The sequence below is a fragment of the Lactuca sativa genome, chromosome 5 (genome assembly GCF_002870075.4).
Source record: "Lactuca sativa cultivar Salinas chromosome 5, Lsat_Salinas_v11, whole genome shotgun sequence".
Taxonomy (NCBI): domain Eukaryota; kingdom Viridiplantae; phylum Streptophyta; class Magnoliopsida; order Asterales; family Asteraceae; genus Lactuca; species Lactuca sativa.
The window spans coordinates 89,105,780-89,124,793 of record NC_056627.2 but is presented as its reverse complement, the minus strand read 5'-3'; the positions used below and the strand labels follow the sequence as shown (position 1 = coordinate 89,124,793).

General features: G+C 37.1%; 1 protein-coding gene across 1 annotated transcript; it reads right to left on the bottom strand.

Moving 5' to 3' along the window:
* Positions 1-2,202: 2,202 nt before the first annotated feature.
* Positions 2,203-3,973, bottom strand: LOC111898347 (uncharacterized protein At2g34160). Its single transcript, XM_023894274.3, has 5 exons — positions 3,640-3,973; positions 3,194-3,242; positions 2,952-3,014; positions 2,806-2,870; positions 2,203-2,588 (listed from the first exon to the last, which is right to left on the bottom strand). The coding sequence occupies exons 1-5, from the start codon at positions 3,754-3,756 to the stop codon at positions 2,472-2,474; spliced, it is 411 nt and encodes a 136-aa protein (XP_023750042.1). The 5' UTR covers positions 3,757-3,973; the 3' UTR covers positions 2,203-2,471.
* Between the last annotated feature and the right edge of the window lie 15,041 nt (positions 3,974-19,014).

Genomic DNA, 19,014 nt, shown 5'->3' with positions numbered 1-19,014 from the left:
GATAAAACTATATTTGCTGTGAATGATCGACTGAAAAGCTATGAACAAAGATGCATGCAAGCATCTATAAATACTAAACCCTAATTATTAAATCACGGATGGACAGGCCCAATCCGGATACAAAATTGGACTAAGGACCGAGCCCAAGACGCAACACATAATGGACCCTACATAAACACTTACAAACTTTTACTACAAACTTATAACGAGAACATTTTCAGCATACATTTTACGACATCAATGACACTAAATACTTATGAACTTACCAGCATTTTATGCTAATACTCTCTTTCAAAATAACTTGTATTCTCAGGGAACCAGTAAGACAGGTACACCCAAGCAGCTTTTGAAGGACGGAGTGGATACAAGAATCATTTTTATTTTTGATTGTACATTTTTGGTATCATTTAAACTTTACAAAGGAACACACTTGTACTTAACTATTATATTAATGCAGTGCATGTTGTTGCTTGTTTTATTATTATGCATTGTTATGATACTGTAAATGACGTTGTCCACCCCCGAATGTTTCCGCCAAATCGGTTTGGGGGTGTGACAGTAGGTCAAGGACTAATAAGTGGATGCTTCTCTTTTGGATCGAGGATGTTGTGTGGAGTTGTGTTTTTCGTCGAGCCACTTGTTTCTCGCTAAAGTCGGCATAGGTTTTGCGAGGCAGTCTATTGTTCAAGAGATGTCACAATAGATGTGATTCAGACCACTAGAGTCTCTGCTCAAATTGGCTTATGAGCCTGGCTTTGGAACCTTGGATATCAATGGTTGTAGGTGCTGGCATTGACGTGATTTCAGCTCGTGTCGAAGGAATCGGGTTTGCAGGACCCACAAGGGGTTACTTTGAGAGTTGAAGTGAGAATTGATATTGAAGACGAAATCTAAATTAAGTGGAGGAGAATTGTAACACCCAGTTTCCAAAACAGATCGGTTTAGGTCATCAAGGAGTCAAATGCATGGTTTTTGGGTAAGACCGGGTGCCACGGCGTGGCCACAGGGAGGTCACGACATGGTAAGTTAAAAATGAAACGCATATTATGGAGGGCATGTCATGACCTAACAAGAGGATGGTGACATCGTAAGGGTGGTTGCAGCCCAAGCCCACAAATTTAGGGTTCTCTCCATGCTTAAGGATCTTATCTCATGACCTAGGGTATCCTTTTTCGCCTCCACTCATTTCAAACGAAACCCTAGCCCCATTTGTCAGTTCTTTCTTAGGTTGAAAGTTGTTGTGAGAGTCAAATTGTAGTATCTTTGTCTTTGTATTTGTAAATAGTGAAAGTCTAAGGACTTTCGTTATATTAATGTATTTACAAAGCATAATAGAGTTTCGTATGTCATGCCTAGTCCTTGTATTTTTTGGTCCTTGAGTACCATATAAATAGGGTAAGTACTTAGAGATTAGGGCAAGAACTTTGACAAATATTCTCTTGTACTTGAATTCTTCCGGTATCATTTTGGACATCAATTGTATCATTTCAGACATCGATTAAACTAAAAAACAGATCTTATTTAGATCTTTGTGTTCTTACTTGCTTTCATCAATCGATTGGCTTAAACACATTTCATTTAACTCTTCAATTAGTATCAGAGGAGGAATCATTACTTTGATTAAAGAATTTGTTCACATTTTTTCGTCTTTTTGAGTCATTCTTTCTTACTTGTTTTTCCACAAGATCAAAAGCGTAATTCTTCGTTTAATCAAGTGTGATTATTCAATTCTTCTTCTGTTTTTGTCAAACCTCTTTTGGTCTTTTTGTGTACCACATTGCCTTTGCTCATGATGTTCTTACCCAAGCTGATATGCTCACTGAAATCCATGTAGCACATTGGTACATACAAAATTTGAACATGTTTCCTAAATAATGTTGTTAAATTAGTTTCCCGTTTTACGGTATGTTTCATCCCATAATTCCAATGTTTTCCTTTATTTTGGTAACTTCCATATGTTTTGACAATGATTCCACCTATTTCATTGGTTGTTTCAGGTATCAAACTTTTGTGTTTCTTGTGTTCGTTTTCACTGCTAATCAGTGTTTAGTACAAAATGTTATAACACTCAAGGGATGTTTCTTCTTATTTTCCATCAAATGTTGTCTGGATGGATTGTTGTCTAGAAATATGATCTTTGTTTAATTAAAATGTTGTATGGAACAAATATTAAATGCTTGTATGTCCGAACATCAAGTGATATGAATGAAACAAAACCAATTTGCAACCATAGACTTTGTCTTTTGTTTACACAGGCATATATATAGTATACCACTTCTTGTGCTGCTCAAATTTTGAGCAAGACTAATGGTTTGATGTGGACTCAAAACACAAATCAAACATATTAACACAAAGTTTTGATTCGAAAAATTACGACCTCGAATCTTTGAAATTCGGGTGCATTGAAGATAGGAAACACAAAATAGAATGTAATCACCACATCTCTATGAGGAAAGCATCGCCGATTGATCCTACTGTTTCTTTTCTTCCTTGTTGTTAGCAACTGTTTCCTTCTCACGTGCTTGAGTGGCACTGGTTGGAGATGCCATTGACGCATACTTCTCGGTCTTCCCCAACACAATCTCGATCTAAATCTCATTGAAAAAGAGAAAGAGAGGACACACAGAGAGAAAAATGTTAGTATTTATCAGTTTTCATAGTTTATCACCGGTTTAGATCTTTTGTAACGGATGCCTCAACATAATTCTACTGAAATTAATCTTGACAAATATCCGTCACTAAAGACCCGTGTTTTGTTTTTGTCGTTAATGAACATCATTGTTTAACATGCTTTGTAAAACTAACCCTGGCCTTTTGAATAAGTCGGCCCCTCGTTTCATCCTTCATGCCAATGGTGGATGTCACGACCTCTGTCGAAAACATAGTTTTTTTTAGATTATCAATGCATTGTCATGTGAAATACAAAAGTAAATGTGTCGCAGTACTCTTACTTTTTTCGACAGCAAGTCCATTGTTCTTGAGTATCTCAGCTACTGTAACAACTGTAGTAATTGCTAAATATAACAAATACCAGGAATGAATCAAAATCTAATACACAATATAGAGTAGCTAGAACATATCTGTATTTAATAAATTAAATATTATTTTTCAATCACACGTAACACATTCTAATAAAATTGGTTTTGACTTCTATGGAAAAGAAAGAAGCTAGTATACATAAAAGAGGTTTTACCCATTCCCAAAGCAGATAGCTCAACTTCATCATGTTGTTGAATGTACCTCTACAACATAATACATAAAAAGAAAAAGAATATGAATACAACACCATTAATCCAGATAACTATAATAAATCATTAAAACCTATATGGTTTTCATCTCAAAAGCAGTTGATAATAAACCAGATTGGTATATATTTTGTTATTGTTAACCTCTATTGAAAAATCTCCAATTTTCATGCTTTCATGAGTTTCTATGGTTGATCCTAAGCAACCGTGGTAATTTTGATAAAAGATTGTTTTCCCCTTGGTGCTTTCCTTATATAGTAATATAAACCAAGATTTTTTCTTGTTTTGTAGTCTTTTACCAAAATCAGGATTACAAAACAACATCAGACAACATATTCAATTTGGTTTATGATACTAAAATCCATTGCTGATTTTTAAGGAAAAAACAACATACCTTAGCAAGATTGACATAGAAGAAAAGAGGTTTTTTGGTGTTGGAGACTTGAATTCGGTTTTTCTTGGGATGTTCGGGGCTTGTGATGACAGGAGCGACGGCAGTTTCAGTGGTCATATCTCTCGCTTTTTAATGATCTCAAAGAGACACACGTAATTCGAATGTATTTATTATAAGTATGTATCTATATTTACTGCCTCGCTTAATGTATTCTGAGCGGGAAAACGTACAGTTGGGACCTGTGTTAGTAGAACCGAATAAATTTTAAGAAAATGGTGGATATATACGTACCCCTCGAGCGAGATCAAGGAATCGTGTTTCTGGTTATGTTTATGCGTAGTGGTTGACTCGGTAAAATGGCCATTTTTTGTGTCCCGTTGAACTTGAATGTACGGTTATACGAAATAAAAGGTGGTACTCATGGATTTACATTCTCTTTGTATTATTACCATGGCTACTTATTCGGAAAATTGAAGGTTCAGGATTGGAGTAGAGTTTAATAAGGTTGACAAATGTTTAAATCATTAAGATCTTTTTTTTCCTATATTTGTATTATCAATTGAATGATACGAGTTTTCAATGTTTTTTTTATTATAAAGTTATTTTATCCACATGAAATTTGACAATCAGGCAAGTTTTTTTGTTTAATATATTGAATCTACTTATTCGAACAGAGTATTTGTTATTATTTAAAGTCATAACTACATAAAAGTCCTTACATATTAGGCTAATAATCGATTTAGTCTTTATATTGTTTTTTATTCAATTAAATCCCAAAAACAATTAATTTTATTCATGTTGATCCTTATACCAATCAACATGTCATCCCACTTTTAAAAATTACATATTTGGCTCAGATTTTAAATTTCTTTACAAATTTGCACTGAAATACAGACGTTTTTTGCTCAGATTTTAAACTTTATTATAGATTTTGTCTAAAATTTACACTTTTAATCTAGATTTAAGAATTTTGTTACAAATTTATCATAAATTTAGTTTTTTATAAATCTTTTTTTCTTAATATTGTTTTGAATATGTTTTATTTCATTATTATATCATATTTATACAAAAAAATAAATAAATAAATAAATAAATAAAAATACATTATTTCACATAATAAAAAAAACCTTATTTTTTGTATAAAAAAACATTTTTATACAAAATACCTATCTATAAAAATAGATATTTATTAAGTAAATAAATATGTACAAATCCTTTTTTATACAAAAAAAATATGTACAAACATGTATTTTATAAAAGAAATGTATACAAACATATATTTTATTAAAAATGCATTTGTATACAAACACGTATGTATAAACAATATATACAAACATGTTTTTATAATATATAATAGGGAAGTGAAAGGGTCGTACCATGAGGGGTACTTTGGGTATTTCACTAACCAATGTCTGGATCTTTGAAGAAATTAAAGTATATACTTGTTATGCATGAGGAATTCAAAGTACATTCTCTATATTGATGAAAGAGTAAATTAAACGAATGGTCCCTATGGTTTAAGGTAATTTGCACGTTTGGTCCCTAACTTATTTTTTTAACTCGGAAGGTCCCTATTGTTTGTTTTTATTACACGCTTGGTCTCTGTCTTACCTAAAAAAACTATTTTACCCCTGATTTTTTAATTTATTTAAATAAACACACTCTTAACCGCAGTCCCCTCACCTTACCCTACCTATCCCATCATTTTTCCATATTCAAATAATAGTCTTTTTAGGTAAGACAGGGACCAAGCGCGTAACAAAAATAAATAGAAGGGATCAAACCTGTAACAATAACGACCTTCCAAGTTAAAAAAATAAGTTAGGGACCAAATGTGCAATGTACCCCAACCCATAGGGACCATTCGTGTAATTTACTCTTGATAAAAAAAAAAAAAAAGTAAAGTCTGTTGTTGGTAAAAGCTAACATACATTCCCTATGTTGGTAAAAAAAAGTAAAGCCTATTGTTATATTTTGCAACTCAAATTGAATTCTTTCTCACACTTATTACATTTGCATTCCACATTCTTCAAGGCATAGAATAGTAGTAATTAGCTTCATCTCATGTATTGAAGTTTCAAAATCAGTTGTTTGGATGGTTCATTTTCCAAGCCTGCTAAAACATTAGGATGTGAATCAACTAACGCCTGCAAACTTTAATAAAATTCAAAATATCGGTAAAACATAAACATGATTTTTGATGATTATATAATAATTTTATTTACAACAAAATTGCACAAAACTTTACTAAAGCTTATCTCTTCAGCAAATATGACTGAACCAAAAAAATGCTAAAAGTGATATTTGATAATTTCCAAGAAACAAACCTGTGTACATCCCAATGAGGATTCAAATCAATAATCTCCTACAAATAAGAAGTTTTTATCCTCATCAACAAAAGAAAATAACCATTAAAAGGTTTCATTACAGAAAATCTCAGATGAGGCACCAATAAATAAGATGCAAGCATACACTAAAAAAATAACCATTAATAGGTGTAATTCACAAAAAAAAATTCAGAAGAACGACCAATTAAGGAACCATTATGAGACAACTTAACAAATCAATTTAATAAATCATCCACTGAAACCATAAGAAAAGCTAACTTGCAAAAAGAAATAACAACAAACAATAGACTAAGAATGGAAGTATCAATAGATCAAACAACAATTGCAATATTGAAGAAAAAAAGATATGCAAGTTGGACTTTCACGACTGCAACATTTTCCATTATATAGAAATACAGCAAGCAACCATTACATTTGAAAAAAGCATTGAACATTGGAATCAAATCACGAATGAAGGAACACATCCACATCAATCATAGCAATGTAATTTAATTTATTTACGTATCATAGGAATAGGATCTACTTCCATTTCATTCTAATCTAGCATTCTACTATTTTTTTTCTCTTAGCAAGGCAATGCATTTTGAAAATCAAGTCCATTACGACAATGTACTTTCAATTTTTTTCTTATTATGACATTATATTTCAAAAATGCTCTTTTACGAATAATAGATTTTAAAACTTAAAATGTTTTATTTTTGAAATACATTAATTTATATATTTCACTAAGTAAAATTTTTATTTTCATTTCTTTATTACGATCATCACTTTTCACATTGTAAATTAACTTTCACATGTTTTAGTTTTATATTTCACAAATTGTAAATTTTTGTATCCCTTTTTTATGTGAATGGAACTTCCTACATTTAAATAACTGAAATAAAGTAGTGTGACTAATGGTTACAAATAGTAAATTTTTGTTTTAATTTTACATTTTACAAATAATTACAGAAAGTATGTAGCTATTTCTTGCAATTAGCCCTAGTATAAAACTGAAACTGTAAACAAGAAATACAATCAATAACAGAAACACATACATCACAAACAGAATAAGAGGGGCATACCTAGAAATTTCTAGTGAGCTACAATAAGCTCTCCAGTGATATGAACCAACCACCCCTATTAGGAGGGCGTTATATTGAGAACAAAGATTTAGTCCAAACACAAGAAGCCAAGTAGGGTTCCAGATCAGATGTTTACAATACGAAATAAAGATGATTATATCTTGTTTCAGTTTCTGTAAACTCTTAAATTATTTTTTTTCTCGCCCACATCTATCTGAAACCATACTTGGCTTCTTGACAATCTGATGTTATAATGCCTGAAATGACACCTGTCATGGAGAAGTTGGGAAGATGGGCGTTATCTTGTTGGATTTCATTTGGTTATGAATATTCTCAAGTTGTAGAAGATGGAGCCATTGCTTATAAATGAAAAGTTTATATGCTTTTTTTAGAAGATAAGCTTCACAAAATGTTCTTTTATTTTATAAGCTTGTTTTGCAACCTTTTCTACTTCCCTTGCCTGTGTTTCAGAATGACAAAGAGCTTCTTATAGATTGCTTCGACCCATATGAAAGGCTTGTTAGTTCCCCTCATTCTTTATGAACTATGAAAAGTTAGAATACATTAGCACCTTAAGTCCATTTGGCGTTTAACTTACAATCAATCAACTCAAAAAATCCAAATATAGAGATGTAACCAATATAAATGGTAAAGCAAGATGTTGTGTTATCAATGGTATTCAAAATAAAATTTCATGAACAGGAACAGATCGAGCCAACAAGTTTCTTTGAGATTTATTTGATGAAAGATCTATTAGTTAGACATGAGGTGGTATCGATGTTTCATTTCTTGCCCCACTAAACTTCCACCATAAGTCCTTAGAGCATTGGGTGTGGGCAACAAGATGCAACATCAAGTTGTTTCACCTCACATGCCACATAAGCAAATGGTGTTACAACATCAAGTGAGGAAATGGGCAACAAGATGCAACACCACCTTTTTTGAAAATAAATATGTTTTATTTTTGATTTTTTTTTCGTATTTGTTTTTTTTTTCTTTTTCTTTTTTTCGTTGCTAGTCTTTTTTTCCTTTTTATGTTTTTTTAATCAATAAAATTAATATATTTTTATAAAACATAAAATTTTAAAAACAAAAAATACATAATATTTAAATTCTAAAATTACAATTACAATTAGAAAAACATAATTTTAAATCTAACATCATAACTAAAATACCATTCAATTTACTTCTAAAACAGCACAACAATCCTAATTAACCCAAATATTTCTTCCTAATTTGTTCCTTCATTACTTGTAGCACCGCTAGATCCTCAGGCGCCAAACCATTCTCGCTTATCCGAAAAATTGACAACTGATGTATCATTAGTTCTCTTTCTTTTTGCTCTCTCCCATGCTTGCCTTTCTAGGAACTCCAAATGACGATGTTTCAAGTCATTTTTTTCTTTTATTAATAAATTGTGCTCGTCGAATTTCACACTTATTTCCGCCGCCTCTTTTGCTTTCGCCTCAACCTCCACCGCATGTCTTGCAGCGCGTCTCGCTTTGTTGCGTCCGGGTGGTCGTCGTGGTGGGGATATCTCCTCGATATCATCCGGGATCTCATCCGTGTCAGCGTTTAGGTCGATGTGAGTCCGTGCGTCTAACACGTCGACCGAGCTCGAATTGCGAGACCTTTTGGATTGAACCCCCGACGATGTAAGCATTTTATGCCACCTTGGATTCGCTCGCAACAACTCCCATGATTTTTCAAAGTCGTAAACATGTCCTATTTCGACCAGATATTGTTCCTAAGCAGATTTGAACAAATCGAAGTTGTTGGTTCCGCTTTGCTATTGCGCCTCAAGCCGGTTATAAATATCGTTGAATTTGCTTCACCGCTTAGTTATTTGACCCCATTTGCTGTTCAACATGTCATTGTTGCGATACAAATTTTTCTTTAAAATATCGTGAAACTTGTCGAGCACCACCCCACAATAAGTTCCTTTTTTATTCCATTTCCGTGGAGTTCATCTTTTGAAGTAGCACACCAAGCCGCCGTCAAAGCATATTCCTCATCCGGTGACCACCATTGTGGAACGCCTGCATTTTCTGTTTCAACCGCTATCGATTTTCCTTTCTCTTTCCCTCTCTTACTACCTCCCGCTTCCACTTGAACCGATGGTTATGTTGTAGGCGATGGTTGGTTGGTTGTCGGCGATGGTTGGTTGGTTGTTTGTTGCATCGAAGCAAAAGTAAGGAAAAGATTTTGTTGTAAATTTTTGTTTTGACCAAATAAATTTTGTTGAAGGTAAGGTGAGTTGGGAAATTGCAGTTGCGGTGAAGCGGGATTGAATTACAAAATGAAAACATCTAACGCTTCTAAGGCTTCTTTGATAGAATCAACCCATACATATAGCGAAAACTTACTTTTATTGAAACATAAACACCAAACAACTTGAGTTCTAGGTTGATTTCTGTAACAGCTTGGATTCCCAGGTATTAATTTATTCCTCTAATTTTTGGTGTTTTGTGAGGAGACTCGGTGAGTTGGAGCTCAAACTCGCCGAGTATGATTGCGGTTTAGGAAAGGGTTCGCATCCGGACTCGGCGAGTCCAAAAGGTGGACTCGGCAAGTCCATGCTATTTAATGAAACCCTAAATTTCAGGGTATGAGACATATTTAAAGGGGCTTATGGCCGTCATTTGCGGCCACCAACCCCAGAGAGAACCCTAAAAGAGTCCTTGAGAGTTTTGTGAGAGAGAAGAGGAAGATCTGTGATTATTTGTGGGTGATTTTGCATATAGAAGAGGATCAAGGCAAGAGGAGACCGAAGGAGATGCTAATCCAATGATTATTGAGCTCAGAGACTTCATTTGAGGTAACCATTCATTCCTTTCTCAGTCCTTGGTGTAAATCTTAGAGTTAGGGTTTCTTGGTGGAAAGATCCATGGAGTAATTGGCCTCTTCTTGTGATCTGGACCCAAAGAGGTCCAGAGACTCTTTTCCCTCAAGCTTTATAAGTGTTAATGGAGGCCATGAGCTTAGAATAGCATTCTAGAGACCATATCATCAAATAAGGCCTTTGGACCTTTGCATGAGCACCAAGATTATAACTTTACGTGATGAATGTGCTTGGAAGGATTGGATCAATGAGTTAATGGAACGGAGCTGACCTCAGGAGTGAGTTTAGGTTCATGCATGGCTTAGACTCGCCGAGTCCAAAGAACAGACTCGGCGAGTAGCATGAAGATTGTCCATAACCACTCAGCTAGTGGTCTTGCCGAGTTAAGGGGTTGACTCAGTGAGTCAGGGAGAGTCAGAGAGGGTCGACAGGTGGACTGAGTCAAGCTGGAACTCATCGAGTTGTTCTTGAGACTCGGCGAGTTGAGTCATGGTGGCCCCGCGATTTATGCCAGGTGAAACTCGTCAAGTCAGAGAAATACTCAACGTGTCAAGAGAGGATCCATGGGAGTCAGTGGACACGTGTAGACTCACCGAGTCGCCCTAGTGCACTTGTCGAGTCCGGTCAACGTTAACCGTTGACTTTTGTTGATTTTTAGGGTTTGGTCAGCGATGTGGCCTTTGGGCCAAGAGAAGGGTAAAATGGTCTTTTACCCTTAAGAGGGTGCCAAGAGAGGGTTGATTCTAGTCTCGAGAGTTATATTCATGAGAGTATATGCCTTATGTGTTAGGCGGTGGCGAGTTCGAGATTCAAGTGTGGGGATATTTGCTTTCTGCTTACCAGGTGAGTCTTCTCACTATACTTTACCTTGAGTAGGTAACTAGAGTTATGTGACAGAGTATTTGTATGCTATGTATGTTATGTGTTGTACTGCATTATTTCTATGTGATTTATGTTGTGCATGTTTACAGAGTTAGAACCGGAAGGTTCACAGAGTTAGAACCAGAGGGTTGATAGAGTAGGGTCCACGGACCCACAGAGTTATAGCCTCGAGTGGCTACTATGTGTTATGTGTGGTATTTTGGGGGACTCACTAAGCTTCGTGCTTATAGTGTTTTGTGTTATGTGTTTCAGGTTTCTCTCAGGATCATGGGATGGCACCGGCTCGATTGTACACACCAGAGAAAGAGTCATGTTTTGAGGATCCTGGTTTATTAAGCAAGTAAAAATGGAGTTATGTTTTTGTAATTCGATTATGACTGGAATTTTAAGAAAAGTGTTTTTAAGAATTAACGTTTATTTTTCAAATGAAAAATTGTTTTGAAATTTACGGTGTTACAAGTTGGTATCAGAGCCTTGGTTTGAGGGATTCGGATGCACCTTCGGGTAAATCTGGACTCAAACTGAGGATTTAAGAAAATTTTTCAAAAAGAAATGTGCTTTTATAAAGAGAATAAGAGTTTGAAAGAGAAAGCAAAAAGAGCAGTGTGTACAATCAGCCAGAGCCCGAACGGTGATTTCCCCAAAACACCCTTATTTTGTGTTATGAGATATTTGTGATATATTTTATGAGATGGTGTGCATGCTAGACGCAGGCTAGGTAATTCATATTTTAGGACTAGAGTGGCCTGATTTGTGATGCCTTAGCCTAGGGTTGCTGATATATATGATGTGCTTTTGAGTATGTGCTGAGCGAGAGTATCCAGCATGAAAATTTTAGGGGATTTGTGCAGGGAAGTAATATGGAAGAAGTATCTATATGAGCATATGAGGAGCTTGCCGAGAGGGTAGCCAGATGCCCACGTGGGGCGGAGTTGTTAGAGTTTAGTGATATCCATCACGAATGAGGAAGGTTAGTGGATAATAACCTAAGGAGGTTTTTCATGCTGAAGGGGACGCTTTAATGCCCGAATGCTGCTTGCTTCGTGCTTTGTGGAACTCTCGATGATGGGAGTCAGCTACTAAGTGAATATGACGATATTCAGGAGGTAGATGGCTAGCATCATTAGGAGCTCTTCAGCAGCTGATGGCAGAGAAGTGTGGGAATCTAGGAAGAGCCTAGGGAGTAACCTTAGCCAGATGAGTACGCTGGCAGGGTAGAGAATTTCGCTGGGGAGCGAGCACGCGCAATGGGATTGGTGAAAGAGCAGGTCGAGCAGCTACTTAGGAGCTCCTGGATGGTCCGTGTGGAAAGTATGGGTAGATGTGGCAGGTAGTATGGGCCCGTACTACTGAAAGCAGAGGACCCATAATTGATACAGGGAGTATTCTGGAGGTTCTAAGGAGCGGATTAAGGAGTGATGTTATGGTTCGAGTACCATACATCGGAGCGGATTGAGGAGTGATGTTATGGTTCGAGTACCATACATCGGAGCGGATTGAGGAGTGATGTTATGGTTCGAGTACCATACATCGGAGCGGATTGAGAAGTGATGTTATGGTTCGAGTACCATACATCGGAGCGGATTGAGGAGTGATGTTATGGTTCGGGTACCATACATCGGAGCGGATTGAGGAGTGATGTTATGGTTCGAGTACCATACATCGGAGCGGATTGAGGAGTGATGTTATGGTTCGAGTACCATACATCGGAGCGGATTGAGGAGTGATGTTATGGTTCGAGTACCATACATCGGAGCGGATTGAGGAGTGATGTTATGGTTCAAGTACCATACATCGGAGCGGATTGAGGAGTGATGTTATGGTTCGGGCACCATACATCGGAGTGGATTGAGGAGTGATGTTATGGTTCGAGTACCATACATCGGAGCGGATTGAGGAGTGATGTTATGGTTCGGGTACCATACACCGGAGCATATTGAGAAGAGATGTCATGGAATGAGTACCATGGTTCGTAGTGAATGATGCTTGTGGTTCTCCAGTTATCCGGTCATGATTGAGTTCGAAGAGGCGTCCCTTGAGAGGGAGATCGAGAGCCTCTCAGAGTATTTTAGTAAGGAGTCAGAGAGAAGGGAGAATTTTGGTCTGAGTTGAGCGATCAGTCGATAGAGGAGATGTCACCTTCTATGATCTGGGTGGTACTAATTATGTTCGTGTGCAAAACATGAGAAGCATGATGTTTAAGTTTTGGGTTTGGGGGTAAACCCTGCAGGTTGTCATTGATGATGATTTTCCACCAGAGTATCAGGTAGCATGTGTGCCGCGAGGCAGTGATTTATCATGAGCAGATAGTCAGTTCGGACTGAGATAGTCGAGGACTACATTACACCTATTTGAGTATAGTAGGATGTATTGTAGTTGTATCAGTAGGGAGTTCAGTCGAGTTTAGCAGTGCAGTGGGTTTTCTATCTATGTTGGGTATTGAATATGGGAGTGGGTCCCTGTTCTTAGGATGATCCATGTGTTGGAACGTTGGTCGATGAGTTGAGGTGGGGGGTACGATGATTTTGTAGTTCAGTCTATGAGCCAGTGATGTTATTGGGCAGTTGAGTTGTTTGGTATTGGATTGGTACGAGACTTGGAGCGACTAGAGGCAGTCGTGACGAGAAGTTCTTGAGGATTTCATCTGAGGTTCAGAGTATATGAGGTCGATTGCTTCCTTAAAGGGGATTATCGGGCGTTGTGTAGCACTTTCCAGGGGCAGGTGCGATTTTGCTGGTAAAAATAGTTTGTGGGATGGTTGTGTGATAATTGGTGATGGTTCGAACCCTGAGTGGGGGAGAACCGGGTACCGTATGGAAGAAAGCAGACATTTGTCAAGAGCAGTTATAAGTGCAGTATAGAGATCTGCGGTAAGAATTCATGAGACCAGAGATGTTGGTGATCGAGGAAAGGGGTCAGAGTGAGTTAATGCGGGAAGTACTTGTTTGAGAAGGATGAATGTCTCCACGGCAGGTGGTTAATGGTCAGGAACCTGGTAGTGGTCAGTGTTGTTGCAAGTAGGTAGAGAATGATTGGGCAGCCAACTCCCGGGTCGGTATGTGTATTCTTGCTTGGATTTTGAGCAGTAGGAAAAATGGTTTCGGAGAAATATCAGCGTATTTCGTAGCGTTAGCGTTTTCTCGTATTCCAATTGAGTAATTGGATACACCGAAGTTGCAATTTGGGAAAAATGAAGATCTAATTATGGGGTTCAGAGGAAATGTATTATTGTATCTATATGATGCTTGGGGCAGGAGATCAGTGGTTGTGGCAAGATCTTGTGATGTTCGGTTGGGGTGTTCCGAGGTATCCGGGTATGATATCTTTATTTCAGAGTTATTCGTGAATCTTGAGTTGAGATGACTTGTGGTATATCAAGTATCTATGGATCTAGTGGGAGCCCTTTGAGTATTGGCATCCAGAGGGATTATTTAAGAGAGTGGATCTCCGCAAGGGTAGGCATTTTGTTATGTCGATTGCCTCCAAAGTCTGTGATGCATATTCGAGTCAAGTATGGGTAGCTACCTATGATAGTCTGCGGAGCATGAGTTAGTGGAGGTAGAGAGTGTTGTGATTCTGCGGGGAGCCGTAGTACTCACTAGTCAGAGAGTGTTGTGATACTACGGGGAGCCGTAGTACTCACTAGTCAGAGGGTGTTCTGATACTGCGGGGAGCCGTAGTACTCACTAGTCAAAGGGTGTTGTGATACTGCGGGGAGCCATAGTACTCACTAGTCAGAGGGTGTTGTGATAATACGGGGAGCCGTAGTGCTCACTAGTCAGAGGGTGTTGTGATACTGCGGGGAGCCGTAGTACTCACTAATCAGAGAGTGTTGTGATACTGCGGGGAGCCGTAATACTCGCTAGTCATTGAGAGGTCATCATGATGTTGCAGGGAGCCATAGTACTCACTAGATGGCAAGAGAATGTGATGATGGAGTGTTCTCCGATCAGTGTATGATGTGGAAGAGTTTCGGGCTTGAGTAGCCCTAGTATTGAGTTTTTGGAGCCTGGTTGTTGAACCGGAGGCGGGATTGGGGTCTCCGTCTCTGTCGGGAGATGCGGCGAGATGCGCAAGGGATATGCGCAGCAGAAACCAGAGATCAGAATTGAGACGATCCTCGGTTGGATTGTATTTTTCTCGCATAAGGAAAAGAGAATTTTGTGACTTGCGTGTCACTAGGCCGGGATAGTGGTCACGGGGAGGAAGTTAGTGGGATATTTGGATCATGATATGGGTGATCTTTGGAGGCTCAGCTGTGGAGTCAAAAGCTGACCTGGTGCTCAGTCTCGAAGAGGGATATGAGAAATGAGCTAAAGCTTATCATGGTGATGTCTGAGGACACTTCAGAGCGAGCGAACGATTCAGACGCTTGAGGACATGATTCGGGCATGTGTGTTGCATTTCGGGGGAAGTTGGGATGCATATTTGCCCTTGGCAGAGTTTTCCTACAACAACAACCATCATTCGAGCATTGGTATGCCACCCTTTGAGCTGTTGTATGGGAGGAGGTGTCGGACCCCCATTTGTTGGGGAGAGGTTGGACAGCATGTGATAGGCAGTACAGAGATCATGCTACAGACGACAGAGCAGATCCAACAGGTCAGACAGAGGTTGTTGACCGCTCAGAGTCGTAAGGGGTCCGAGATGACTTGGGAGCCGGAGCATGAGATGCATGAGCAGTATCCGGAGTTATTTGCAGAGCGAGACTTCGAGGGCGAAGTCTAGTTCTAGTGGGGGAGAATTGTAACAGCCCGGATTCCCAGGTATTAATTTATTCCTCTAATTTTTGGTGTTTTGTGAGGAGACTCGGCGAGTTGGAGCTGAAACTCGCCGAGTATGATCGCGGTTTGGGAAAGGGTTCGCATCCGGATTCGGCAAGTCCAAAAGGTGGACTCGGCGAGTCCATGCTGTTTAATGAAACCCTAAATTTCAGGGTATGAGACCTATTTAAAGGGGCTTATCACCGTCATTTGCGGCCACCAACCCCAGAGAGAACCCTAAAAGAGTCCTTGAGCGTTTTGTGAGAGAGAAGAGGAAGATCTGTGATTATTTGTGGGTGATTTTGCATATAGAAGAGGATCAAGGCAAGAGGAGACCAAAGGAGGTGCTAATCCAGTGATTATTGAGCTCAGAGACTTCATTTGTGGTAACCATTCGTTCCTTTCTCAGTCCTTGGTGTAAATCTTAGAGTTAGGGTTTCTTGGTGAAAAGATCCATGGAGTAATTGGCCTCTTCTTGTGTTGATGCTTTAGATCTGGACCCAAAGAGGTCCAGAGACTCTTTTCCCTCAAGCTTTATGAGTGTTAATGGAGGCCATGAGCTTAGAATAGCATTCTAGAGACCATATCATCAAATAAGGCCTTTGGACCTTTGCATGAGCACCAAGATTGTAACTTTACGTGATGAATGTGCTTGGAAGGACTAGATCTATGAGTTACTGGAACGGATCTGACCTCAGGAGTGAGTTTGGGTTCATGCATGGCTTAGACTCGCCGAGTCCGAAGAACAGACTCGGCGAGTAGCATGAAGATTGTCCATAACCACTCAGCGAGTGGTCTTGCCGAGTTAAGGGGTTGACTCAGTGAGTCAGGGAGAGTCAGAGAGGGTCGACAGGTGGACTGAGTCAAGCTGGATCTCGCCGAGTTGTTCTTGAGACTCGGCGAGTTGAGTCGTGGTGGCCACGCGATTTATGCCAAGCGAAACTCGTCGAGTCAGAGAAATACTCGACGTGTCAAGAGAGGATCCAAGGGAGTTAGTGGACACGTGTAGACTCGCCGAGTCGCCCTAGTGCACTCGCCGAGTCCGGTCAACGTTGACCGTTGACTTTTGTTGATTTTTAGGGTTTGGTCAACGATGTGGCCTTTGGGCCAAGAGAGGGGTAAAATGGTCTTTTACCCTTAAGAGGGTTGATTCTAGTCTCGAGAGTTATATTCATGAGAGTATTTGCCTTATGTGTTAGGCGGTGGCGAGTTCGAGATTCAAGTTTGGGGATATTTGCTTTCTGCTTGCCAGGTGAGTCTTCTCACTATACATTACCTTGAGTAGGTAACTAGAGTTATGTGACAGAGTATTTGTATGCTATGTATGTTATGTGTTGTACTGCATTATTTCTATGTGATTTATGCTGTGCATGTTTACAGAGTTAGAACTGAAAGGTTCACAGTGTTAGAACCAGAGGGTTGATAGAGTAGGGTCCACGGACCCACAGAGTTATAGCCTCGAGTGGCTATTATGTGTTATGTGTGGTATTTTGGAGGACCCAATAAGCTTCGTGCTTATAGTGTTTTGTGTTATGTGTTTCAGGTTTCTCTCAGGATCACGGGACGGCACCGGCTCGATTGTACATACCAGAGAAAGAGTCATGTTTTGAGGATCCTGGTTTACTAAGCAAGTAAAAATGGAGTTATGTTTTTGTAATTCGATTATGACTGGAATTTTAAGAAAAGTGTTTTTAAGAATTAACGTTTATTTTGCAAATGAAAAATTGTTTTGAAATTTACGGTGTTACAATTTCCTGGCAAATGGGCAATTTCGCATGTCATGATTCACCAACCTATTACAAATCGAACATCTTTTTTTTCAAATCCTACTTGCATTCGTCGGAGGAGGATCCATTTGAACATTGAAATCGTTGTTTGGTTGTTGCTGAAAAAAATATGATACTAACACATATTGTATCGAGTTCGTTAATTACATAACCAAAAACTATAATTCATTTGTACTTGATCTTGATTACTGTTCGGATGCTCCATTGCAATTTCAAAGAAAAAAATGTACGAGGATGATATACATGAAGTCAGACGTACAGAGATAAATATATGGGTTAAAGGATAATGAATACAAATTAAAATTATATTTATAATTAGGCTAAAAATAAAGGATTTGATTGGGAATAATATCTTTTTTAACTAACGAAAACACTTGGTCTAGAATGATCCGTACATCCACACAATATATGTGGATAGACATTTGAACTTCTCTCTCTCTCTCTCTCTCTCTCTCTCCATATATATATATATATATATATATATATATATATATATATATATATATTATTACAAAAGAAATATATACAAATACATTTTTATAAAAACATATTTATAAACATGTCAAAGACGTATTTAAACAAAGTGTATTTGTATACAAATAGGTTTTTATAAATTTATTTTGTATACGAAATACCTATTTATAAAAATATATATTTATTAAGTACATAGAGTACTTAATAAATTTTGTATACATTTTTTATAGAAATGTGTTTGTAGATATTTTTATGTATAAAAATACATATTTAGAAAAATATGAAATACGTATGTAAAAACATATTTATAAAGTACAAATACCTATTTATAAAAATACCTATTTTTATAAAAATGTGTTTATATATATTCTTTTTTATAAAAACATGTTGTACACATTTTTTTATACATATGTATTTATATACAAATGTATTTATTTGAGTTTGTATACATTATTTATAAAATACATGTTTGTATATAGTTTTTTATAAAAACGGTTTTGTATATATTTATTTACTTAATAAATAACTATTTTTATAAATAGGTATTTCGTATACAAAAATGTTTTTTTTAAACTTTTATATAGAAAAAGTAAGGTTTTTTATGTAAAATTATAAATTTTTTGTATAAATCTGATTTTATAAACAAAAAAATACATCCAAAACAAAATTTTGAGAAAAAAAAGATGTAAAAAAACTAAATTTAAAATGAATTCATAACAAAATTCTGAAATCTATGTCAAAAGTGTAAATTTTGGACCAAATTTAATAAAAAAAATTAAGATCATGGCCAAAAGTGTAATTTTTGAATATATGATGATCTGTTGACCTGGTAAAAGGGTAAAAAATGAATACAGTTACTGGTTTTTTGGACTTAATTAAATAAAAAGTATATATAGACTAAATCGATTATGAGATTAATATATAAGGACTTTTATGTAGATTTTCCTTAATTAAAGAGTAAAGTAATAGTAATTAATTTTTACTTATATCAATATGTCACTTTATTTATGTATGGCTTATGGCGTTATGTATATTGTAACTTTATACATTATGATATAATATGAAGATATCTTTTTTAACATACCATCATTATATCAAAGTATCTTTAGAAAATATCTTTTGTTAATCATCTCTTTTAAACCCTTTCTCTTTCTCTCTCCACTCGGCTTAACCTAGCCATAGGCCAACCTTCTACCCTAGCCACCGGCCATCATA

What these genes read in the sequence shown, in the direction of transcription:
- LOC111898347 (XM_023894274.3), bottom strand. Translation starts at nt 3,756, where the DNA reads ATGACCACTGAAACTGCCGTCGCTCCTGTCATCACAAGCCCCGAACAT. An exon ending in GCTATCTGCTTTGGGAATGG is followed by an intron (nt 3,015 to 3,193) that starts GTAAAACCTCTT and finishes TGTTATATTTAG; the next exon opens with CAATTACTACAGTTGTTACA. An exon ending in GACTTATTCAAAAGGCCAGG is followed by an intron (nt 2,589 to 2,805) that starts GTTAGTTTTACA and finishes AATGAGATTTAG; the next exon opens with ATCGAGATTGTGTTGGGGAA.